The sequence below is a fragment of the Pseudochaenichthys georgianus genome, chromosome 16 (assembly GCF_902827115.2).
Source record: "Pseudochaenichthys georgianus chromosome 16, fPseGeo1.2, whole genome shotgun sequence".
Lineage (NCBI taxonomy): Eukaryota > Metazoa > Chordata > Actinopteri > Perciformes > Channichthyidae > Pseudochaenichthys > Pseudochaenichthys georgianus.
This window is the reverse complement of record NC_047518.2, coordinates 14,674,791-14,700,334: the sequence shown is the minus strand read 5'-3', so window position 1 is coordinate 14,700,334 and position 25,544 is coordinate 14,674,791. Positions and strand designations below refer to the sequence as shown.

The 25,544-nt window shown below is 42.0% G+C and overlaps 1 protein-coding gene across 1 annotated transcript in view; it reads right to left on the bottom strand.

Moving 5' to 3' along the window:
* Window positions 1-3,374: 3,374 nt before the first annotated feature.
* emc2 (ER membrane protein complex subunit 2) overlaps window positions 3,375-25,544 on the bottom strand; it is a 41,454-nt gene continuing 19,284 nt past the window's right edge. The window contains exons 6-11 of the mRNA XM_034103528.2: window positions 18,949-19,034; window positions 18,636-18,695; window positions 13,271-13,352; window positions 12,894-13,004; window positions 11,224-11,328; window positions 3,375-3,977 (exon numbers count right to left, since the gene is read on the bottom strand). Of these exons, the coding sequence (XP_033959419.2) occupies window positions 3,891-3,977; window positions 11,224-11,328; window positions 12,894-13,004; window positions 13,271-13,352; window positions 18,636-18,695; window positions 18,949-19,034 (531 nt within the window). The 3' untranslated portion in view covers window positions 3,375-3,890. The remainder of the gene's footprint in view (window positions 3,978-11,223; window positions 11,329-12,893; window positions 13,005-13,270; window positions 13,353-18,635; window positions 18,696-18,948; window positions 19,035-25,544) is intronic.

The following is a 25,544-nucleotide window of genomic DNA, read 5'->3' as shown; positions in this document are numbered from 1 at the left end:
TAAATTGCATACATTTTATTTTAGTAAACACTGAAAACGGGGTCCCACGACCCAAACAGCACTCAAAGGTTAAAGGTAGCATATAATAATTTAAAATGTGCTAAATATATACACTGCAAAAAACAAAAAAGAGGAGTAAAAGTAGCTCACGACTTGTTTTATTTTTTGAAAGTAACCCTCATCCTAAAAAAAGTTGGAGACCCCTGTTATAGAACGATACATTTGACAATTTTAAGCTTGGCCTACCATTTTATTGGAGCGATGAGGAACAGGTGGGGCTTGAAAAGGCCCACCTGTTCAAAGTGGGGAATGACAGAAAAAGTTTGAGAACCACTGGTTTAGGGGCTCCGTAGGTACGCATGTTGGTCTACACGTCAGTTTTCTATGGTAGGTTAACATTGGCGGCCTAAGGAAGATTTTCAGACAGGAGGAATCGGGTCGATCGGAATACCCAAATTGTTTGAAATGTGGCAATAAGCTTTTGCCGGTATAAGGAAAAACATTTATGGCACAAAACATTAACATTTCAGTGCCTTTAAATGGATATAGGGCTTTGTAAATGGGACACCAAATCTCGGTTAAGTCAAATTATGGAGAATCGGATTTGAATTATACTGAACAAGTTAGGTGACAGTTTGTCATAGTTGGCTGCCACATGTAACATGTTGACAGTTTGTTGCGTTCTTAATTCACAATCAATTCACAATCATGCGAGACAAACGGTCTTCTTTAAGAATTCTAGGTAAGACAGAATGAGTAATAGATCTTCTCTCAGTGCTAGCCTTGGACACTTTTTGATAAAGCTTATAGTTAGGGTTGATTAGATTCAGCCCCTAGTTTTGCTGCTATAGGCTTAGACTGTCGGGGGACACCTTACTTCTTCCTTCTCTCTGTCTGTACCGATGTACATGTGTTCATGTTCCAAATAACCCAGCTTCCCCCAAATTTCTTTTTGGTGTCTATTTATGCCGGGATCCTGAGTCGTGGCTGATCCTGTTGCTGTAGTCCTGGGTCGCGGGCCCTGGATCCTGAGTCGTGGCTGTGCCTATTGCTGTGGTCCTGGATCCTGAATCCTGGATCCTGAGCGCTGCATCCTGAGTCCTGGACTTCGAGTCGTGGCTGAACCCGTCACTGTGTTCCTGCCTGACTCATCATACTACTTCCCTGATGGCTCCCACAGGATTGTTGACATCCTCGTGGATTCATCTTCTTATTATAGACACATGCATTTCTAAACATTTGGTCTACCTATGTTGTAAATGTATTATCTTTTCTATGTACACACGGCATCTATTGCACGTCAGTCCGTCCTGGGAGAGGGATCCCTCCTCTGTTGCTCTCCCTGAGGTTTCTCCCATGTTCCCCTTTAAACTGTGGGGTTTTCTCCGGAAGTTTTTCCTTGTACGATGTGAGGGTCTAAGGACAGAGGGTGTCGTATTGTCATACTGATATTCTGTACACACTGTGAAGACCACTGAGACAAATGTAACATTTGTGATATTGGGATATGATAGGCTATATAAATAACATTGATTGATTGATTGAGTTAGAGAAATCACCGTCCTCACCCCTACTTTTGATGAATAGGCTGATTAGGCACGGCTCTATCCCTGTGTAAACTCATCATCCCAGAGCTCATCCTGTTGGGCTAACCTGGCCATTGCAGAGCAGCCGAGGACAAGCAAACCCTCTCCAGGAGCTAATCTCCTGGGGAATCCAGGATTATGGGCAGCACTAATAGCGAATCCCCTACAAACACCAAAGCTGAGCCGGCAGCTTAGCAGGGTTAGAGGGTTTTCTCCTCGCCTTCCACTGTCTTTTGGACTCTGCTGTACAGGTATGGACTGCTGAGGTTCATGAGCTCTGAATCTCTTGAACAAAGGTTGAACAAGATTGTCATGACCTGGAGGTGTTGTAAACGGGAGATTATAAGTGATGCTGGGACAAAGGCTAATTTTCCCGACTCTACAAGGATATATTTCGATAGCACAGCTGAAATGTATCAACATTCATGACTCGTAACAAGCTTTTTTTCAGAAAACAGTTTCAGACAGGCTATGAATTACATTACAAAGCAGTAAAATTAGATGTTTAATTTATGACCGCTTACTTTCAGGTGCATGCTGTCACTCATTAAAAGTTTACCCAGAGTTCTTCATCCAGACTACAGATGGCACTATTGCCTCAGTATGGCTGGTACTGGATACCAATATCTCATGATGATTGACAACCTTTATTTCCGCTGAATGACCTTAGCCAGTACGGAGATGTTTGCATGGAGGCAACAACTAAGATGAATCACTGCTTCAGATCAAACAGCGTCCACCCTGCAACTCTTCAAAAAGAGCTTCTTTTAGCCTCAGCCCTTTTCCTGTAAAAATAACTCACGTCAGTTTATGCTCAAACGTCCCCCTGGCTTTCATTGGTTCCGCCAGATTGGTGAGGCAACTCAAACGCAGACACATTCATCCACTGACCAAGTGGTATTAAAAAAACTCCAGCTTTCCACACTCCCAGGCTTCTGAGCTGGTGACCTCTCTCAATTAAGAAGCGGTCCAAAAAAAAAAAAAAAAGTAAGAGCATTAACCGAACACTCAAGATTTCCATCAGCCCGAGAGTGATGAGACAGTTACCGCTTAATAAACAAAAAAAGAAATGGAAGTAACAGCTGACCCGGCACGGGTGAGTGACAGCTTTAGATGGTCATTTGGATCAACTCTGATTCCACAATTGCACCGAGGTCTAACAGCAGAGGAAACCAGGCTGCTTTCTTCCCTGCCTGTCATGAAAGTTCCCAGATTCATGAGTGTAATTTGCTTTTTCTTTCCAACTTGTGGCGTGTTAATTACTGGCAGCGTTCTCCGAGGCTCTCTAAACTGAAATGACAGAGGTGTTCTTTAGTGTGCTGAAGTTGGTTCAGCTGATGTCCATGGTAATTGAATAGCAGGATTTTGCAGATGGAAATCCCGAGAGTAGCTTTTTTTTATGTTACTGTTGTTACCAATTCTTCCATCATTATGACGCTCTTCCTGGTCCAGCATATTTATAGCAGGTTCAAATATGTAAATGTCACTGCACGGTGACTTTTTGGATGCATGGAGATCCTGCTACAAACTCTACCTGACTTCATTTTTTTTGTTAAACTGTACACAAATACAATGTATGTGCATAGTATCCTATTTTATGTATATTTTTTATTTAGAATGTAAATATTATATATGCTGTTAATTAAAAAATGTTGATCTATATTTTCTACTGTTATATACATTTTAACTCGTACAATACTTTCTTAACATGCTGCTGTAGCAACACAATTTTCCAATTTGAGATCGATAAGGCATTTCTAATCTAATCAAAGAGACATTCAGAAAATGTATTGGCAATCATTTCTACTTTTATTAAGACATTTTATTAGATTAGACAAAACAAGTTTTATTAGATAAAGATGTTTCATTTACAGATATCTCAGGAAACAGTAAAGGACCTCAGTGCAGACAGGTGGGACTCCACATTGTCTTCATAAATAGCTTTTACTGTACAGCTTCTTACACATGGTCACGTAGTTTAAAAACCTTGATGTGATTACATCAGTTAAGAGATAGAACCTAAAAGAAAACATGGGATGGGGATGGAAAATTACAGAGTTAATACTAAGTATAGCTTGTTTAAATAAATTGGAGTACTTGGAATTTGCTGTTCCAGATGCGTGGGGGAAATTGTTGCACTTGAGGGAAACAAATGTCTTCCATTGTCCGTGTCAAGTCCAATCAATTACAGATACATACTAAAAAGGAATAGAAGAAGAAAAGAGAGAAAGATCCGGTGGTGGTCACATTGCAAGGCTATTCAAGTTGCCGTGTTGCTCCGAGTCTGGGCAGGAGGAAGGGCGTCTAGGACATGGTGATCTGCATGGACTCCAGCATCTCCTCCACCGTCTTCATGGAGCATTTGTTCTCCTTGGTCCCACGACCAGCCATCTGCGTGTCAGAGAAAAAGTAAAAAAAAGAGAGACAGAAGTGAGGGGAGAAGAGAACATTGGCTCATTAGGTTCCGCCGCCAACAAAACGAAAAAGGCCAAACACATTTGAAAGCAGCATTACTTGTTAACCTCATCCACCCTCTGCTGCAGTGGTCATTAAATAGCATTGATAAACGGGTAAAGAGAAACGATAGCCAGATTTCTCCTCAACGGTTCCATAAGAGCCACTTTGTGATCGCTCAGAATCAGGATGCCCACATGATTAGTCCACTTCCATGGCCTCTAGTACAGGAGTACATAACACTGAGCTCTAATTTCTGCACTGTGTCCACGGGGTTTGCACAGGAAGTGCCGCGCAAATTATAATCCACAAGCACATCCAGGATTACTCATGCATGCACGTACAGGCACACACACTTCTTCCCAATTAAACTTTGCAAAGGACGAAGCATCGCCTCGAAAAATACCGAAGAGGAAGACAACTTCCTTAACCTTGGGCAGGGGACCAGGGGTGGAATAAAGGGTCAGTGTAATTAGCCTCGCTTCATCCACATTTATAGATAGAAATAAATCTTGACGCGATGATTCTAAAATAAGATGAAAAGTATTTTTAACAGTAAATCTAGATACCAGTAAGAGAATGAGATTTAAAGTGCCCTATTATGCTCATTTTCATATTTGTATTGTGTGCCTCTACTGGGACATGTCTCCATGCTGCAGCACCTCTTTTCACCCTCAGTCTGAAAACAGAGCCCAGTCTGATCTGATTGGTTAGCTGGCCGGCTCGGTTGTGATTTGTCAACCTCTTAGAGACATCCCGCCCCTGAGCCTATGATTTACAATGTGCAGCGAATAGAAGCGAGAGTACTACATAGTGATGTCACTATGTTAAGGAAGTAAACAAAGAAGTCTACCATGGCGTTTCAGACGGCAGCAGAGAGTGGCCTGGATTGCAATGTTTGATATTTATTAAATATTAAAACATTAAGTCTGAGACCATTTGGCTTTCTTGCTAAACCTTTTTGTGGAACAACACATTAAAACTGACACCTCTCAATGCCATGTTCAACATAAAGAAATGCTTTGAATGCTGTGAGGCTTTTTCTCATCCAACATTTGACCTGGCTTCAAACAGGAGCTAGCTGTAGCCTAAACCTAGCCTATTTCCATGGCTAACATTTTTTCCTTCCTCTTTTGCCAAACTCCATCTTAAGACAGTTGGCTAAGGTGTGCAATTGGCTACGAAGTTTCCAAGTGTGACTCACTCCTTGAGTTAGGGTGTGTGTGTGTGTGTGTGTGTGTGTGTGTGTGTGTGTGTGTGTGTGTGTGTGTGTGTGTGTGTGTGTGTGTGTGTGTGTGTGTGTGTGTGTGTGTGTGTGTGTGTGTGGCCTAGCATTACTATACTTGTGGGGACCTAAATCTGTTTACGCAGTCACGTGTGGGGACTGGCTTCCCTTATGGGGACAAATTGGTTATGTGTGTTGGTTATGGTTAAGGTTAGGATAAGTCTCCAGGAAATGCATGTAAGTCAATGCAATGTCCCCTGAAGTGATGTATACATGGTGTGTGTGTGTGTGTGTGTGTGTGTGTGTGTGTGTGTGTGTGTGTGTGTGTGTGTGTGTTGTGTGGGTGTTGTGTGTGTGTGTGTGTGTGTGTGTGTGTGTGTGTGTGTGTGTGTGTGTGTGTGTGTGTGTGTGTGTGTGTGTGTGTGTGTGTGTGTGTGTGTGTGTGTGGGTGTGTGTGTGGTGTGTGTGTGGTAGCTATAATGATCAGTGCATTTCATTGCCTTGCTGCCCTAATGTGCCATTCCCCCAAGCCCCGGTAGTCAATTATCTCCTTTGCTTGAGGTGAGAGAAGCATATTAGCTCCTGCCCTGCTCTACAGCGGTGGAGGCAGAGCACACACTCCGGATCTATTTAGAGTGTCTCATAATAGAGTCCCGGCGCATCGGGGAGCCTTTGGTCCGTGACGGAGGAGCTAATCGGGGAATCTGTTGCGAGAGTTAGGGCAGGGCTGCTTTGAAGCCCCCCTTGTACCTCCAAGCAGGGGTGGAAGAAGTACTAAGATGTTTTCTTAAGTTAAAGAGGAAATACTTAGGTCCTAAACACTACATTACAAGTAAAAGTGCTGAAGCTGAATTCAAAAGTGTACTTCAGTAAAAGAACAAATGTACTAATCAGAATCAGATTTTGAATACTTTATTTGTCCTGGGGGTGATAAGGTTTAATGGAAGTTGCACCATCGTAGAATGCTCTGTCTTTTAACCTCTTTCCTTATGTCCCTTGATCCTCCTTAGCAACGGTCATCTTATCCTTAGCAGCGGTGTGTTATCGATTATTAACAACCTCTGAATGTCCAAATGTACCAATCAGAATTGAGCATTCAACAAAGCCGTGTAAAAATGTAAAAAATATGTCGGGGAAGAAACCAATATGTGACCTGCTCCATCGAAATCAGTCGCATTAACCCGAAGACACATTTTTAGTTGTATACACTGCTGGAAAGAGGAGATTCCTAGTTTTCTAATGATATCAGGATTGTTGTTGTACTCCAAATATTAAGCGAAATATGTCACATTATATAATGACTGTCACCGAGTCATCATTTTGAGAAAAAGGCCTTTAAAGTTTCCTCTTCTCTGGAACCCATCGATCTGATTGATTATCAGCGGAGCAAATGATCAAAATAGTACGGAGGGAAGATATTTTGGTTTGGATTATTGGTCTGGGGGAAGCTTGCGAGTGTGTGTGTTTATTTTTGCGTTTGTGTGTATTGTGTTTGTTTCCCGGGGAAAACACTCACGGGAAACACCGGCTGTTGTTGTGCCTGCTGTGACGTTAAATTACTCTGTTCTCCGCTTGTAATTATGCCGAAGCTTCAAAGCTGTATTTATCATCTGAATTTGCCGAAACAAGTTTAATATTCTCAAAGCCAAGACTTTGTTTATTTGAAATCAGATGAAAACAAACTGTAACGGACCCTGCCGTGTTATCTATGATTACTATACGCCTTACATTAATAATTTCAGCAGCGGGAGGGGAAGCGGTGCTGCGGAACAGCAGAGTGGCGAGGGAGAGCTGTCTTCTTCCCTTTACAAGCTTCAAAAATGTATTTATCGTGTGATTTTGGAAATAAAAGTTTCATATTCTGAAAGCCAAGACTTTGTTTATTTAAAATCAAACAAAACACCCGAACCCCGAACAACTATTTTTTTAAGCAAATCCACGTTTATTTTAAAATGAGCCGATGCGACTTCCAACTGATTTCGATAGAGCGGGTCACATATGATATTTCCTGTTGAAGTGTAATGGATTAGAAGTATGAAATAGCATTAAATGGAAATAGGCAAGTACACGTCAAAATAATACTTAAATTGGTACTTAGTTACACTGCCACTGCCTCCGAGCCCCACATCTACAGCTCCTTAACATGTCAACCGACCCCGCCGAGGTAATTACGTTTCTCTTGTTGTAAATGAGCCTCAGTGGGTCGTGACCTCTCGCTGACGTCTGCTCCCACTTGCACTCACCTGCCCACCTTTTTTCTCACACTGAGGTATGACAATCACTAGGTACCGGGGCCCTAATAAAAGTGGACGACTGACACGAGTGACGTTTAAAAAAAAAAAAAAAAAAAGGGGCCATTAATCAGCGTGCACAAGCACCCAGTGGCCTGCAGCTGTGTAACAGAGGCCTCACACCGCGTGCCGCTCCTTTTTAAAAAGATCTCAGAAGTCGGGAGGCGGTGAGGCAACCTTACACCTCGTCATTCAACTCGTCTCGCACAGGGAACAAAAAAAGAAAAACGTCTACAAGTGCTAGACTTGCATACACACTCAGGGCACGACATAATCATTACCTGGCAACTACAGGGACGATTCTTTCAGCATTGGATTTGTCAAATGTTCTAGTTAAACATCAATTCAGGCCAATTCCACTCAACAGAAATTAGCTTAACTTTGGGGCATTTTTTAGAGCACTACTAGACAAGATAGAGGGACAGTTTCAATCATTGGATTTTTCTTCTTCCATAAAATGAGGTTGTAGAGGAGGGCAGAAGCTCACACTCCCTGGAGGACAAAGGTGTGACTGACTGAGGTGTCTCATTATCATCACAGAGGGGGTGGGGGAAAACCGCACTCAGTCAGGACTTTTAAAAACTTCGTCCACTGATCTCTGAGTGGAGCTGAATTATTTCAGTCTGTCCTCATAACTCCACTGAAACGTCTTGCCTCTGTGCCACAACAGCATGACGTACACAACAATATATTGTCCCTATTCTGCTGCTATAAAACCTACATTTCCCTACGGAGAACCATAAAGGTTTATCTTCTTGTTGATCACATTCTCATCCAAACAAACACACATGTTAACAGAATGACAACATCAAGATCAACCAAAATGCTTCCTGTCGTGTCCATACATCGTGGGATAAGTCGATAACTTCATAATTGAGAACTGCCTACATATCAGCTTCATAGTTTAAACTAAATGAGTCTTGTAAATCCATTTAGAGGTGTAATAAGGATGAATAACTCAACTCAATACTTTTTGGTCAAAATATATTATTTTTCATATATAATATTGTCTGTACGTGTTTATCGACAGCTGAAATGTATGTCCATAAAGCTATTAGCACGAAGAATCTCCTGAACTGAAGACAGACTTGTGATTCCTGTCTGTGGGAAAATCTTCTGCCACCCCTCTCTGGCAATAACGACAAATATCTAGCAAGGAACGCATGTGCTCCACTACTGCTCATGCTACTGTCAAAACCCTGAGTCCCATTGAGTAATGTTACAATGTGTCCATTTCCAAGCTTTTTTGATGTACTTATATAAAGCCTGTCAACTGCCGGTAATGGATTCATAACCAGAGTCAGAGTTAGAGTTAGAATCAGACATTTTAGACTAATAAGTGCAACATGTGGCCAGAAAAGAAGGTTAATTGAAGGACAGTGTCAGTGCCATGGATTATGTTACACTTCAGATTTGTGGACGCGGCTGAGTTCCATTCGAGTATGATTTTCGTTCTTCACACTTTGTTTCTCTGCTTCCTTTGAGCCACAGATTTACGCTGGAAAATTTAGCAGTTTGAGATTTTTATCTTGCTCCCTGTCGGGATGAAAGACATTCTGAGACAGCGAGGTGAGGTCAGCGAGTGTACGGATCAAAGTGTGAGAACTCCACATCAATCGAGGCATTTGATGGACTGTTATTGTTGACCAAAGCGCCTATGCGTTTTTCAATCTATCAAGGAGATCCATATCGTAGGAAGTGTTAACCTGATTTAAAACCCCACGGCAGTTATTACATGTTAAATCAAGCCTACAGGAACGAGTAAAAGCTCGTAGTTCTCCCATGAAACTTCTCCAGCAGCCGCTCACCGTGACACATGCACACTTTTTTTCCGATTGAGCCCTCATACTTGTCTGAGTGCTCGACATGTGAAACGTGTCCCTTCGTGTGGTGAGACGAGGACTTAGAGGCTCAGCGGGGAGCCCCTCTCGCTCAAAAGGAGCCACACATGCTGAGCGAGGAACCGCTTATTACATGTTTAACTGTCGTGCCCGAATAAGCAACACATATGGCCCAAGTGATGATTTTTTTTTTTTAAATATGCTTTTGGGTTGCTATGACAACAGCATAAATCGTTTTAGTGATACCATGTGAGCGGCTCCTCACTTTTTCCCCTTGCCTTTGCATTGCGTACATGTGCGAATACTAATGTAGGCACACACAGAGTTCCATCATTTATCTCCCATTTTTGGACAACTTCAAAACAGCCATCATTTTTACAGAACATTTTTCTAGCACAAATGGATTTATTGGCCATTAAGATTTTATTTTAGGGACAGTAATTCAAATATCATCCCAGATGAATTGATTTACTCTACAGATGAATACATTAAAAGTAATCTTATGGATATCACAATGAAACTTCCCCACATTGTGACAATTATTGTTTGTATGCTCACTTTTGGCACATTTGGAGAACTGTTAAAGGGGCCCTATTGTGCTTTTCCCTTCCCTGCAGTGTGTCATATTGTTTTTTGTAAATGGTCTGCAAAGGCTAAGATTCAAAAGTCCCACCCCTGCCTGAAACGCCTCACATAATGACATCACAATGTAACACCCTCACTTCTATTGGCAAGGTAGTGAGAACAAATTAGCATTTTTTGAACGTTAACGCATGTAAACATGTTACAGGAGAGGCACAAAATACAAATATGAACTTGGGGGGGAAAAGCATAATAAGGCCCCTTTAGCAACAAATAGTAGTTGTGCTTAGTGCGATTTGGATATTGTGCTCGTCTGTAGTGCAATATTGATACCAAATGTATTAAATGTCCATCCCTATTTCTAAGTTTATTAATATCATTGCCTGGAAGAATGAAGAGTGAGCATAAAATGGCCTCTTTAAGACGCAAATAGACAGATTTTGTAATAAAAAAAACACCTAAATGTGTATTTTAGATGTTTTCTTTCCTCTGGTCTGAAAGAAAATGGAAACTAAATGGTCTTAATGATAACTGTATATCTAGTTAACACATGCTGCAACTGGAGAAATAGAACTCAAATCTACAATTAGGCTTGTGAATATGCCGGGGACTTCCAAGTTTCAGCTTAATGGCTCTTGAGGGTCACTGAACTTCGCATTGAGAACCGCTGAACTATACAACTTTCTGCTACAGTTTAGTGCGATTGTGGTCCTGGGAGAGTCAGCCTGTGGCTCATCTGCGAGGCCGGGGTGTGGAATAAAGTTTTAGCAGACGCTGTGGCCTTAAATCAACACATTAACAGTAAATGTACCCAGACATGGGGAAAGACACTGGGGTTGTTATTACAAAACACTGCCCATCAAAAAAAGGCCTTCTCCGGGGCTGCTGTGCGTTCAGGGGTCATTTGGTGGTGCTGATGGATATTTATATGCTATGCAAATGAGGGGATTTCTGGATATTGTGCGTGAATAGCGTATGAAAGCTAAAACAAAACAAAAATCCTAAGAAATATGATTTGGGGTTAGAAGTCCAGCTTTGGTGAATGTGGCTCAGGGGGGCAATGGGCCCAACCCTAACCCGTTCATTGGTTGTGCTGTTCGATCCCAGCCCTGGCAGTCAAAATGCCAATGTTTCCAATAGCAAAATGTGACATGTTTGACAGTAGACGAGCGAGACACTACCAATGACGATAGTGGCAAGAATAACATAATAGTAAAGGCAGGGACAATTGTTACATGACTCACCTTATATGCCCTGTTTATTTGAGTGGCAGCCCAGGCGGCGTATTTCATATTGTCCTTCTTCACCTTGGCACTAACTTTTGGACTAGCAGCGATGTGACTTGAAGACTAGAGGAAAAAACAGAAGAAAAAAACACATGAAGAAGAAGCAAAAAGAAGGAAAAGGGGGTGTTTCTTATATCAAAACTTGGCGAAACAGCAACAAAAAGCGTAATTGAGATGAATGGTCAACCACGTTTACCATCCACCACTCATTGTGGCAGAAAAAACGAAGAGAGAGAAAACAGACCTTGGCCTGATGACACGGGAGAAATCATTTATGGGGAGGGGAAAAAGTGAGTGTTTTAATGCTTCGTACGTAAATTGTCACTTAACAGGGGCCTAATTTCTCCAACACCATCGATTCATCGCGATGAAAGGATCTTGATGTTGAAGGGGAAAAAAGTGGCGCGCAGCGAGAGGAGCGCTGTGTGAATCACGGTCTTTGCCTGCCTCGACAGCTCCCCTCCGAACCACAAATCCCATGTCTTTCCCATGTTCCTTCCATCATCTCCACACAGCAAACCCCAGAGGGCTTACCCTGCATGCACTTCAAAGCCCTCCGCTGAAACTTTAACTACAAACCAATCAACCTAGACCTGGGCTTCTGTATTTTTTTTAGTAAGCATCAGTTGTTTTCTTACCAACCCTAATTTAGATCATGTCGTCCTAGACAGGCTATCCTGTTATGGAGGGGAATCCCCACGCAAATGTTGTGAGTAACTCACCCACAACCCGAGTGTGGTCAGTGCTACCAGGTCTGAAATGACTCAGTTGGTGAAAGTTTCCTGTCCTTTTGCTAAACTTCGTGCACCTGTCACGATCTGGACCACCGAGACCCGTTGACAATCTGCACAGTGACTGATAAGAAAAAAGGAAAAACTCCCAGCTGAAGTCTCCATTAAAAGACCCGAGTGTCAGTTGATGACTTGTCAGGAAGCCGTACAGGGACCTGCTTTGTGTCCAGACGAGCGTGAGAGTTAACAGAAGTCTCCATTTTAACCCTGCATCTTCGTAGCGGTTTTGGGCTTTCACGAGGTGTTTGGACTATTTGAAGAATCCCAGTGCCGTTTTGAGGAAAAACACTGGAGCTCTCTGTGTTCGACCTGCTTCCCCCTTTCCACCTTTTTTTCCCTGTGCCGCTTCGTTTATGTTTTTATGTCAAGTCTCAATTACGTATGATGCATTGGCACCAGCAGACAACATCCTGTTTAAACAAATATGTAGATGAAAAGGGGCGAAACTACAATCGTACTGGCACCTGGTCGGGTAATTTTCCTGTGACAAAATGCTTGCAGCGGTTGTTCTGCTCTTTTCTTTTATAACTCTGTGACTTCTTTATTTATTTAAGTCATACACGTTAAAAAAAAATAATTCTCACCGAAGGGGTATTATTACTAAAAAATAAAGGGCTCCAGAGGGGCAGACTTTTCCGATGCTGGAGTTCACCGTCTGAGTCAGCAGTGACCTGTCTGAGAGCCCCCTTTTTTTTCACTCCCCCCGAAAACACACTTACACACACAGTGAGTACAGTGGTGCTTGACACACTCAGTGGCCAGCCTCAACCTTGACAAACCACAGGGTTTTCTTCTCCCTTTCTCTCCCACTTTCTCTTCATGCAAAGCAGTACTCACCATGTACAGACCAAACAATGCCCTCATGTTTCTGTTGTTCAGCCTCAGCGCCTGGGCGAAATACTTTCTGGACAGCTCCAGGTTTTCCAGCCCCCCCTGAGTGTATTTCACCTGTGTGAGGAGACGGAGGACGAGGCATTAAACACAGCCAATAAGCTGTGCAAAGGGGCAGTTCGAGGAATGACAGCATGACATCTGAATAAGCAATGCATAACGACCCTGTGTAAACACACGTCCTTTCAGCAGCCTTTATTCCCAGTGACGTTAAGTGCGCGTCTCTCCGTTTTTACAGAGAGGCGCCATTGACAGAAGGTTAACATTTATTCCACAGTTTGCCCCCCATGCTCGATGACGGACATCCAGGCGGCTGTACCTACCTCAGCGTACTGCTCACAGTACAAGTGATTGTGAGGATTGGTCATCATCAGCTCCTCCAGGCAAAACGCGGCTTTTCCATAGCTGCGGACACGACAAGGAAAACAGTAAGGCGATTGATACAGCTGTGCATATATCATCCTTTAGCTTGCTCAACTGTGAAGCACAACATCCATGCCCAATAAATTCACAGGTATAAATCTTAGTTTTAAAACTATGCGTGGTACGGGTCGGTTTGAAGCCTATGTTGTGGAGATAAACGTGCCGTTATGTTTATTTACGAGCTTACCGTAAAGGTTACTCAGTCCAGACAGCTGGAAAAGGTAAAAGCCTATCTGCTGTGGTGATTTTTCCTCCTTTGGGGACACTGAGGATCAATCTGGTGCGTCTGTGTGTGTTTTTTTAGCTATAATGTGTAGTTAACTACCTTCCTGAGGTCAGCACTACAGTAAGAGCTGGCACACTGTGCCTATACTCAGATGAGATCACTTCTCAGCAGCAGACTGCTGAGCTGTTGACCTCACACTAATGTTCTGCCACTCCACTTCTAATACACCATTTCCCCCTCACAGGCCCAGGCCAAGACGCACTCAGATACTGTATATCACTGAACACAAAGCCATAAAACGTCTGTACGCCAAACTAAACAGAAGCCAGTGGACACAGTAGCAGACCTACCAACAGACACTTCTCTGGCTGTCTATCAGCAGATCCTGGAAATTAAAAGGTATCATTTGGATTTTTTAAACTGCATGACCTAAAGCGGATCATCAGCACGTCCCCAGCTTGGATAAACAGATGGGAATACCTGGATATTTGGCAGCAGCAAAACATATTGAAGTCACCTATAAAAAAGTGTAAGCTGATGTTAGAATATTTTCTCTATTGATTGGTGGTAATTTTGTTTAGGTGGCTAAAATATGTTTTGTTGCTACTCGATAGAAGTACAGCACTTTGCTTCCATGCTGGTAGTCCTGTGTCTCTCTAAACTTGGGCCATCCACTGTATAATATAGACTAACTATTGAGAAGACCCTTCTACAACCCCACTTCAAGAACATCTTAATTATTTCACAGAGGGTGAAAGAGGTGCTGCAGCACAGGCAGTATGAGGGGGAAAAGCACTTTTTAACGTTAAATCATGTAAACATGTCACAGTAGAGGAACAAAATAATAATATAAGACCTAAACTGAGCATAATACGGCCTTGTAAGGGGTGGAGAGGCAGGGTAGTCAGAGGCCTCTCCATTCCTGCCAGATGGCTCCACCCTCTACCAATTGGCAGTGTTGGGAGCGGGTGGAGCTGATCTCCACTACAAGGGAGACAAAAGCCAACTGAGCAGTTCAGTTTGGTGTGGCACCTGCAGAGAGCAGGAAGCGCCCAGTCTCTTTTTTATGGTCCTAGCCGGTAAATCGGTTAGCGGAGCGGCTATGAGACATAGGTCGCCTTCACACAAGCCTTGTTTAGTACGGTTGAATCGAACTGCAGTTCATTTGGGTTGGTGTGAACGCAGTCTGATACCTCCTCTGAACTAAACAACCAGACTCTGGTCCGCCTCAAAGAGGTGGTCTCGGGCCGCTTGCTAGTGAACTCTAGGGGTGTTGAAAATAATCGTTTCTACGATGCATTGCGATGCGGACGTGGACGATTCGGTCTCGATGCAGGGACGGAAGATAATCGGTTATAGAGTAGTAACGTTGCTTCCTGATTTTCCGGCCGCGGCTTTACTATAACATTTTTTCTGTCACTTTAATATCAAATCGGTCGGTGACGCAGAGATCAGGGAACAGACGTGACAGCGGCATAGCAACACGGAGCAGTCTGCTTTATCCACCAACACAAGAACACCAGTCCAGAACCGACAGCAGGACCCGCTCTCAATCACTCCGTGTCAGAGCCGCAGCGACACGGAGTGTGACAGGGATTTATGTTTTTCAAAAATAATCGCGTTACAATCATGTCAGGTTTTTGGTGGATTTAATTAAGTCTTGGATTGCAAAGTATGAATGTCCTCTAGCAATTTTCAGACGATATATACGTGTGTAAAGTTTGTGAAGGCAGGAGGAAAAAAGCTTCCGCGATCACCGTCTCCTCTCCGTTCCTCCAAGCCCCGCCCCCTCCCTGAAAATAATGAGTGACAAGCTGATAGTGACCCGATAGAAACTTTGTTATTCACTTAATCACTGAGATATAATGAAGCTAATTTAATCTCATACATTCATGGGATTTATGTAACAGTAAGACAGAGAATGTAAGTGTGCACCCACATGCACTATTTTTGTTTGTATATGCTGTTGTAAATACTCCTGTTGTCTGCTGTGTTCAGACTCAAGTCCTGTGTGTGATGTCTCATTCAGGACATTCAGTGTCCTTTCTTAACAGAAGACTGTTGCTAGAAGCTGCAGCTAGACTGCAGAAGCATTAGCTTTTTGTTTTTGAGGATGGAACAACTTCACACACGGAGGCTAGACCTATACAATTAATTTATTTTGGTTTATAAATTAATGTCAAGACATTTATGTTATTGATTTCTGAAGCACTTTCTAAATAATAAAAAGAGAGTTCATATGTATTTACTGCATGTATGCATTGATGAAAAATAAGCCATGTGCAGTAATATAGAAAATTGAGGATGCAACGCATTGGTATGAATCGTGATGCACCGTGATGCACCGGGATATCGAATCGAATAGTTGACAGGATAATCGTAATCGAATCGAATCGTGAGACCAGTGAAGATGCACAGCCCTAGTGAACTCTGGAGCGGTTGATTGCTGGTAGGATAATAGACAGGAAAGGATCTAAACAAACAACGCAAATGCTAAGATGCGAAAGAGGGGAAACTAATGATCCGAGTATTGCCTGCCACAACATAAAGACCCTATCAGTCTATTTAAAGTTTGCCATAGTAACAAGCTGAAAGATTAACAGCGTAGGAAGGTGGGGACAGAGAAAGAAAGAAATAAACAGGAGGAAGGGGTCTAGTAGAGGGAGGGGGAGATCAGAGGGCTTGGAAGGTTGGGGGGCTGCTTACAATTACCACTTCCTCTCCATAAAGACTTTCAGATGTGCTCATGCAGTGGCCGTGGCCTGCAACAGAGTCCTGCTCCATCAGCCATCAACCAGAATCCTGTCCCAGAGCCAAACCCTTACCTCTTCTCCTCTTCCTCTAAAGCCGTCTAAACCCCCACCATCCCCGGGCTGCTCTCTACGACAGCTCCTAAGCCCGCTCTTCACCACAGTGCTCGAGTAAAGTTTGTAGCCACCATCATGTGCGAGGCTGTAAGAATTCTATTTGTTTCTTTTGGAGGTTAGCGAAAACCATCAGCAGTGGCTTTCCCCCCCCCGCTGCAATACCACAGTCTGACTTCGTATGAGACAGAAATTATTGACCAAAATAATCGTGATTATGATTTTTGCCTTAATCGAGCAGCCCTAATTCAGACTGCGCAAAGTATTTTTTGAATAGAGTATTACTATTTATCCTGTCATTCTGGATGACCTAATTTAGTAAGGCTGTGACATAATGAGACCCAACAGCAATTTCAGACGGTGGCTTCGCACAACGCTCGCAAACAGACAAAATAACCTCATGTGTAAACCCTCCAGGCATAAGCATTGTTTTAACAGTGTCAACTCGGGGGGGGGGGGCTATTAATTACGTTTTGAATGCGCCAACACTGGTGCCTGCTGCAACCCCAACCAATTGCAGTACAGACACACTGCTTTGTTTATTTTTAGCTCCCGGGGTGTTGTGCAGTGAGTTTATTTATCTTCCTCGCTTCTCCATGTTTTCTCTGGCTTTTGGGGGAGGGGAGGGGGGGGGGGGGGGGGGGGCAGAAAAGTGCCACCACCTTCTCCTGGGAATTTCACAGCAAGTGCTCCCTGCCTCTGGAAAAGAGTTGGCGATAATGCCGGGGCTATCCGGAAGAGGAGAAGGAGGGGAAACGGGGAGTTTGTAACTCAAAATAAAGAAAAGAAAGAAAAGAAATTGACACGCCTGTAGATAAGGGGGCTGTGGGAGTGAATGGTGTGATATTAGAAGTGTTGGGATAAGCCGGGAGATAATCCGCTCACCCCTGGATTTCCTCTGGCTACTACAGCAATAAAGCCTTCCCGGACAAAAGCGCCAAATATCCAATAAGTAGCCTTCTTAACGCACTACGCATTCCTGCTGCCGCTGCCTTCGTGCCGGAGCAACCGCGGACTCAGCGTGCCCACACACACTAGCAAAAACACTGCTTCACTAACTTCTGAGCCCCCAGACAATTAAGGAGGGATAAAAGGTGACACAAACAAAATAAAAATAAAAATGTCCTACAATGCTCTGGCAATTCTCCTTGGCAACTGAGATATCAGCGGGAGGCCGTGGAGTCTTTTTGCTCTCATATGTAGGAGAGAGGGGCTTAGGAGTGAAATCCTATTAAAAGTACTCTTATGTGACAAACATGGACAGGGCTCCATTCAGACCCCTGGCTGAGTTAGGCATCTCGCCGCCTTCCATTGTGGCCGAGCAACGGCCGCCTGGAGATCAAGCCATCAGTGTGATGTGAAGCCCAGTTTAAACTGACAGATATATCTCCAAGATATGTTCGCCTTACTGGAAACAGGCACTTTTGAAATGATTAACATCTGCCATTATAGGAATTGTTCTCACTAAAATAACAACTGAACGTGCAGCAGATTAAAAAAAAGGTAAAATGTAAACATTTTGCTATGCTGAATGTTGCTGATCACGTTCATTTTTAATAATCTGGCTAGGAAAAACTCACATTTATATTAGTTGTTTCGGTGATGTTCAACAAGAACATGCCACGCCATTTAGTTTTAACTGATGTAAGGATATCAGGATCATATGTATTTTGTGCCTCTACTGTGACATGTCTCCATGCTCAAAAAGCTCTTTATTTTTCTCATATTGCCTGTGCTGCAGCACCTCTTTTCACCCTCTGTCTGAAACCAGAGCCCAGTCTGCTCCGATTGGTTTGCTGGCAGGCTATTGTGATTTGTCAACTGCTTAAAGATGTGTCGGAAGTGTCCCGACCCTTAGCATATCACGTTCAATGTGTTGTGCTAGTCAATAGAAACGCTTGCATTTCCGTTTCTTGTATTTTTTTTTTCATTTATTCGTGAAAAATTACTTGGCAATAAACCGGTTTCCTATTGTGAGTCCTCTGAATGTATTAATATGAAAAGGTGACTCCACCTTTTCCAAAAAACTAGTTATTGTAACCCACTTTGCTTTTGGTGATTAATAACTTTAAGGGATACATTTAAAATGGTAACTGTTGTGCGTTATGCCATAATTAAGTACATCATCATGTGGTTTATAACATTATTTAACGGTGCATAAAAAAATATATTTACTCGTGTTCGTTGATGTAGAGTTCCGACAACTCATGCCATGCCTCTTGGTCCGCAACAAACCTGTAAACGCAAAAATAAAATCTCTTTTTAAAAAAAAAAAGGGAATTAATTCTTAATACAGTAAAGTAAAAGTGAGTATAAAACTATAAAAATGACAGACATCCAACTATTGAGACATGAAAAATCATTTGCTGGCATTTGGAGCACAAGTTGTGCCAGCTCAATTGAAAGCAAACTCGCTTTTTAATTAAAATAAAAGCCAGGGGAGGAGGGGGGCCCTGACCCTCTCCCCCTCTCTTGGAGAAACACTCACTGCTCCAGATACTCGTTGAGCTCCCGGATGGCTTCGGCGCTCTTCCCCTGGGCCTTCAGTATGGAGATCTTTCGCTTCCTCGCTGCCTGTAGAGCAGAGAGAGTAAACAGGATTAGGAGCTGGAGTGTTTGTCTAAAGTGTAGAAGGGGGGGGGGGCAAGAGGATGAGAGGGTGTAAGATTTGTGAGTTTTAAGTGTGTACATTAGTGTCTTTTCAGCGCAACACAATCCTTTTTCCAGGTTGCACTGTGGGACTGAGTCACTTCTCTAAGGATGAATCGGCACTTGTGTGCGTTACAACAGCCATGAACAGAAAAGGACAAAAGGCAGACACTTCCGACACTAGGGCTGCACGAAAAATAGATGAAAGCGATTATATTGACTGATATTGCGATATTATTTGCAAATTACATTTTTTTTTTTTTTAATGTTTCGAAATATCAATTAAAAAAAGATTAAAAAATAAGCATGATGTGATTTTTTTAGAAAATCATTCCAAAATGCTGATTTTTTTCAGTTCAGTCTATAGAATACCGTTGTAAGCCGGGACAGCTCAATACTTTTTCCTTTTAGCAAATCTTGCGCTAAGTGCGTTATGGATATTGCGCTCCCTATTGCGATATTGATAAGAAATTCGATTAAATGTGCAGACCTATTTAACAACAGCATAATTCAAGTTTATTCATTTCTGTGCTGGGTAAATGTAAATGAAGATAAGACCAACGGGGGAGGGGGGATTTCACTTTTTTACAAAAATTGTTATAACTTATTTACAAATTTGTTCGCAGCTCCTTCAGTACTTTTATAAGTTTACTTCCTTTTTTCAAATAATGCTTCTTACTTTTTTACCACAGTGTACTCTTGATGTATTACTATTTTATCAATGTGCCTCTTCATTTAAAATGTCTACTCTTCTTACTCTTGTCTTTCATCTGCACTGATCTTATGCTGCTGTAACGGCAGTAATGTATCCACTTCAGGCTCAAAAATAGGTTGTAATTCTGATTCTGAAGACATATGTGTTAGTGGCCAGGTCCAACAGGAGATGGACATATGCATTATAAGTCCATGTTTGGGAGTTGGAATGAACTCCGTGGCTGAGATAAAGTGGTGAGTCATCCCATAACCAAGTGGGGAAAATGGCACACTCCACCAAACCCCAACGGCTGTCTTCCTTGCCGGCACGGCACGCATCGAGCGCTGCACCATCCCAACTGACATCAGCTGAAAATTGCTTTCCGCTTGGTTCTGATGTTGGAATGACCTTATAAGGTGGATTAGATTCTCATCAATCTGAATTAGAAAGTATTACTCCTGCGGCTGCGACTTTTCCAAATGCCCCCCCCCTTTCCTTTTCCCTCTTCCCTCTCAGAGTTCTTTTTGGAAGTAAGTGAAAACCTTAACAGGAGGCTGCTGCTCCATTAGAAGCGCACTGCCCTGCCACAGCCTATTTTATTTATGGGCTGGCACTTGATTGAGTAGGGCTTCCTCTCCTGCGCTCCTAACCAAAGCCATTGAGGGCTGTGTATGAGTCATGTCTAAGGGGGCTGTACATTTGGGCCTGACACTGCCATCAGAACAAATCCACTTATCCATCAATGGGATGGGACCTGCAGAGTCGACTGGCAATAGTTTAGTCTCCGTGAGAAAAAAAGGAATTCTAACATCAAAAGTAGATATCTTTCCCATAATACATCTTACCACCTAACACTTTTTTTATTGATTTTTTTTGGAGTATTTTACTTAGCTTTGTGTATGTTATATTTCTTGTAAAAACTCTATATTAAAAATTCTATATAGTTATAGATAGTTCATTATTTTACAATTTATCTATTTGTGTCTTAGTTATGCATCATACACCAAGCTAATTTCTTGTATGTGTAAACCTACTTGGCAATAAACCTGTTTCACAAACATGTGTATTTTTAATATCAGGAAGTTCTAAAGGCATATTTATGGGGAAAGTATGAAGCAACACGTCAACCCTTAGTTTCTTTTTAATGTCTTCAAACTATAAAACACACCGTTTTACATTCAGTCCCTTTCACTAGCATTTTTTTTATGTGAAATTCAGGAAGTTATACTGACTTCAGACTAAATTACAAGCATGGCGATTTATCCTCATTCAATACCGAAAAAGGGTAGCAGATTTTTTTTACAGCAATGTTGAAAGTGGATTTTTGCACTTGTCACCACGCCCACCTCTTTCTTCTCCCGCTTTTTTTTTTTCCTTTCCTTCCCAGATAAAGCACCACTTGGGGCTCAAAGGAACATATGGAAGTTGGTAGCCCGGAGAGTCACACGGCACTTTATTAAACGAGAAGCAATTCCAAACCACTCCTCTCTCTCCTCCTTTCTCTAACTAATGATCCAGAAAAACCTGGCAGTGGGTCTGAACCCTCTGTTGTCGTGATTCTTTTTTAATTAGCGCTCCGAGGAGACTTTGGGGGTGAGGACTGGATTATTTACATCACCCCTGGCTCTTGCTACGACCTACCGCAACCTCCCTTTATAATAAGAAACATCACAGCAAGGGTGGCACACCTCGCACTGTATATACTAGCAATTTAATGGAAGACAGCTCATACATCTGCACATGGAGGCGTGTATTTTAAATTATAATCACTCGCAAAACATTTTATTATCTTTATGTCAAACTCAATTTGTTTTGTGATTACATTTCACATTCATGTGGTCAAAGAAAATGTAATTGGGGCTTTATATTTCTTATGATCTGACCTAAACAAATACAATCTTGTCCTTCAATGAATCTGTAATTGCTTATGATTGCGGGTCAACCTCAAGGGCCTCAATGTGTCCTCAGTGGCTTATTTAAGAAATACTAGCTTGTCCATATTAAACAATTAGGGTGAAATGGAATTGAAATCGAATGCAAATACCAAAAATATGGGAAAATTCTGAATGCTTGTATGCAAATTGTGTGGGTTTAAAAAAAAAAAGTAATTAGAAATAGAAAAGGCGGAGAAAAATGCATTTACGCACGCAGAGAATAATTTTGCCAGATCATTGCTGTAGGTATTGGAACATAGCAAGCAATGGAAGGGCTAAGAGTTTGAAACATTTTTTGGACCCTTCCCTGGCAAAAAAAACCGTGAGCAATTTTTGTTGATTCAACAATTTTGGTTAATGGGTACCACATCTATTCCACAGCCTGTAATTACAACAGCTCAGTTTCCAATCTCTGCCTCGCATGCTGGGTTGCTTCGCAAGTCTTCCTTGTGGTCGCCAATTTTCCGCCATTTCTCAGGCTCTGTCCGGCTTTTAAGAGCATGTTGGAGAACATGGAGGGAAGAGATAACATCTGAGAAAGGTGACCCTAAACGATGCCATCATAACAAACGCTCCACCCTAGGGTACAACACCCAAGTCATTCAGGACGAGGATTGTGGGAAAAAGGTTTAAGGTTAACATCCCAGGGACAGAAGACCTATTTGTCGATTTGTTCCATTCCCGGCCCCGGGTTTGAGTGACAGCCTGCCCTCGCTAGGGTGGCAGAATTCAGCATGCAGAGACCAGGAAACGGACCAGTCCCTTTCCGAGGATGTCCCTGGGATCCCCACAGGATCTGTGCCATGTTTGGGGAGGGGCCCTGGGATTCATTTAAACTCCAACTCCCATTGTCCAAACACTGGCAAAGTGCAAAGCAATTTGTTGCTGATATAACTTTGATGGAACATAACCCTTAACATGACTTTCCTTTGTTAAAAGGAAATCTGCAGATTTAAACTCAAACTTGTGTTAAACAGCGTGACTTGGACAAAATATTTTCATTAGTATTCACTGAAACAGTCCCACTGTTATTTTCTTGTCAGAGCTACCACGGATCAAAACTCCAGCATACATTTGGACAATAGACTCCGACTTATTGATCTGTGGCATTTGTTTTAGGCAATTGAATCTTCTTCTTTTAAAAAAGATATGTTTTGTGTAATATTGCCTTTATCGAGAGATATCACGTTGAAAGAGGGAGATGGCATGCCTATTAGTGTTGCACGGTGTACCGATACTTGAAAGGTACCGTGATACCCTGCCGTTAAAAACGGTACGATTCCTCCGTTTCATTAGTATCGGTACTTTAAGAATGACGGGGGAAAGTACTCCCGTGAAAAAACGCCGTTTAATAAGAGCCGTGTGTGTTCAGCGCTCTGCTTCCACTCCTTGCACTGCAGCCGTGCCTGCTGTCCCGCTCCTCTCAAGCACGTTCTAAGTCCCTCCCCTCTCTCTTGCACGCGGCCACGCGCTAGCTGCCAGAGCATGTGAGAAAACGAGAAGCATGGCTGCAAGTGGGAGTGCAACTGCCGCTGCGCCTCGGCTTGTTGACAAAAAAGACGCCAGAAGTCTGTGAACGGGCGGTTCAGGTGTTCAGAGCAGAGCTTCCTGTCGGAGCAGCAGAGCGTGATGTGCACTGAAAAGTTTTTCTGTCGCAATATTATCGTTGAGCAAACTTAACTAGCAAACTAGCATCACTATCTGCTAACGTTAGCTTTAGCCTTCGTTTTCTATTAGTTTTTTTCATAGGCTATACACGGAGGTGGTATAAGTAGCCTATATATCTTGTACTTGAGTAAAAGTAGAAGTACCCAGGTCTTGTACTTGAGTTAAAGTAGAAGTACCAGAATGTAGGAACAATCCTGCAATCAAAATGTTCCTCAAATAAAAGTACAAAAGTATTATCATCAAAATATAGTTAAAGTAGCGACAGTAAAAGTAGAAGTGCTCAGGTCTTGTACTAGAAGCACCAGAGTGTAGGAATACTCTGTTACAGTAAAAGTACTGCATTCAAAATGTTGCTCAAGTAAAAGTATTAAAGTAGCGACAGTAAAAGTAGTCATTGTGCAGATTGGTCCATTTCAGAATAATATATATGATATGTTTTATAATGATTGATCATGAAAGTGTTCTCAAAGCTGGTAAATGTGCAGCTAGTTTGAATGACTTTGTAGACTGCAGGGTAGCTGGTGGATTTACTCCAGGTGGAACTAAAGTCTGATTTAACACTCGATTATATTTCACATCATTCATCCAGATCTGTGAAGTAACTAAAGGGATTAAATACATGTAGTGGAGGAAAAGTACACCATTATTTCTGAACTGTAGTGGATTAGAAGTACAAAGTAGCAAAAGAAACATTGAAATACTTAAATAAAGTACAAGTATCTCAACATTGTACCCAAGTAGTACTTGAGTTTATGAATTTAGTTACTTTACACCAGTGGCTATAAAGATAGAAAGACTAAGCCTTGCACAGAGGCATGAAAATACATTTTCAAAATGCTCAACAGTGCTGCCAAAATGTTAAACTCACTGCTACACAATTAAAATAAATGCTTTTATATATATTTATATTAGATGTGACTCTTTGGCGTTTCTGTTCTTAGTAACACTGCTGCTTTAGTTGTTCTGACTGCTAAAATCATCTGTTATTCCTAATTTTAAAGCCGATATTCCATGTTTCCCTTTTTTTAAGAAAAGTATCGAAAAAGAATCGGAATCGCAATTCTTGACTTGGTATCGGTATCGAAACCAAAATGTTGGTATCGTGACAACACTAATGCCTATACATTCTGCAGGACCAAGTTGAACGTGCGTACTTGGCTGTAGGGACTGAGCCTCTACACATGGGCGGGCAGCCAGCCCTACCACTGAGCTAGTCCAGCTTAATACATTTTTTATAGAGCCTATTTACTGGATGCTATCAAGTTCTAATTGTACTTCTGTCCCTCAGAGTTGATATATTTTAGAAAACATATGCCAACTTTTGGTGTGAAATTCAGCCTGTGGGTTGACTTTTAAAAATAAGTGTATCCTGTGACCCAACGACTCTTAAACTTAAAGTATAACTAAGGTCCCAGTTGAGCCAAAGAAATCAGACGCTAAAAGGCTGCCAATATCCAATATCACTTGCAAACATCCCACAGCAATGTGTGAACAATCTTCACATGGCATCCGAAGAATAAGAGTCTGTGTCTGCAGTAGGGCTGTCCCGAATACCATTTTTCGGGCTCCGGATATTCGGTAGTAATCAGCAGCGAATATTCGGGGGGGGGGGGGGTAATAATCAGCACTGAATATTCTGCGTGTGGCAAATAATAGCATGATAACAGAGAAAAAAATGTGTATAAGATCATGGAATTTTTATTTTGTAATCTGTTCCTAAAATGAAAGAAAAAAACTCTTATTTGTGAGACACTGATCAATACCTAGTCAGATTACAGAACTACACTTATAAACTGATATTGTCTTCTCTGTACAGCAGCACAGAGTAGCAAGAAACAGGCCGATGAAACATTTTGGAGATAAGCCCTGCCTACTCCTTGGCTTGAGAGATGCAAGTAATAACAAATTATGCCACATTCAAACCTACAAAAAAAAAATGTTTAAGCAAATACTAAAGTTGGCAGACAAGTAGGGGTGTAACGGTTCACAAACATTTCGGTTCGGTACGTACCTCGGTTTTTAGGTCACGGTTCGGTTCAGTACGTTTTCGGTACAGCAGAAAAAATTATCACAAAACATAAAATATTTTTTGTTTTTTTTTAATTATTATTAAACTGTGAATAATGTATTCACTCAAAT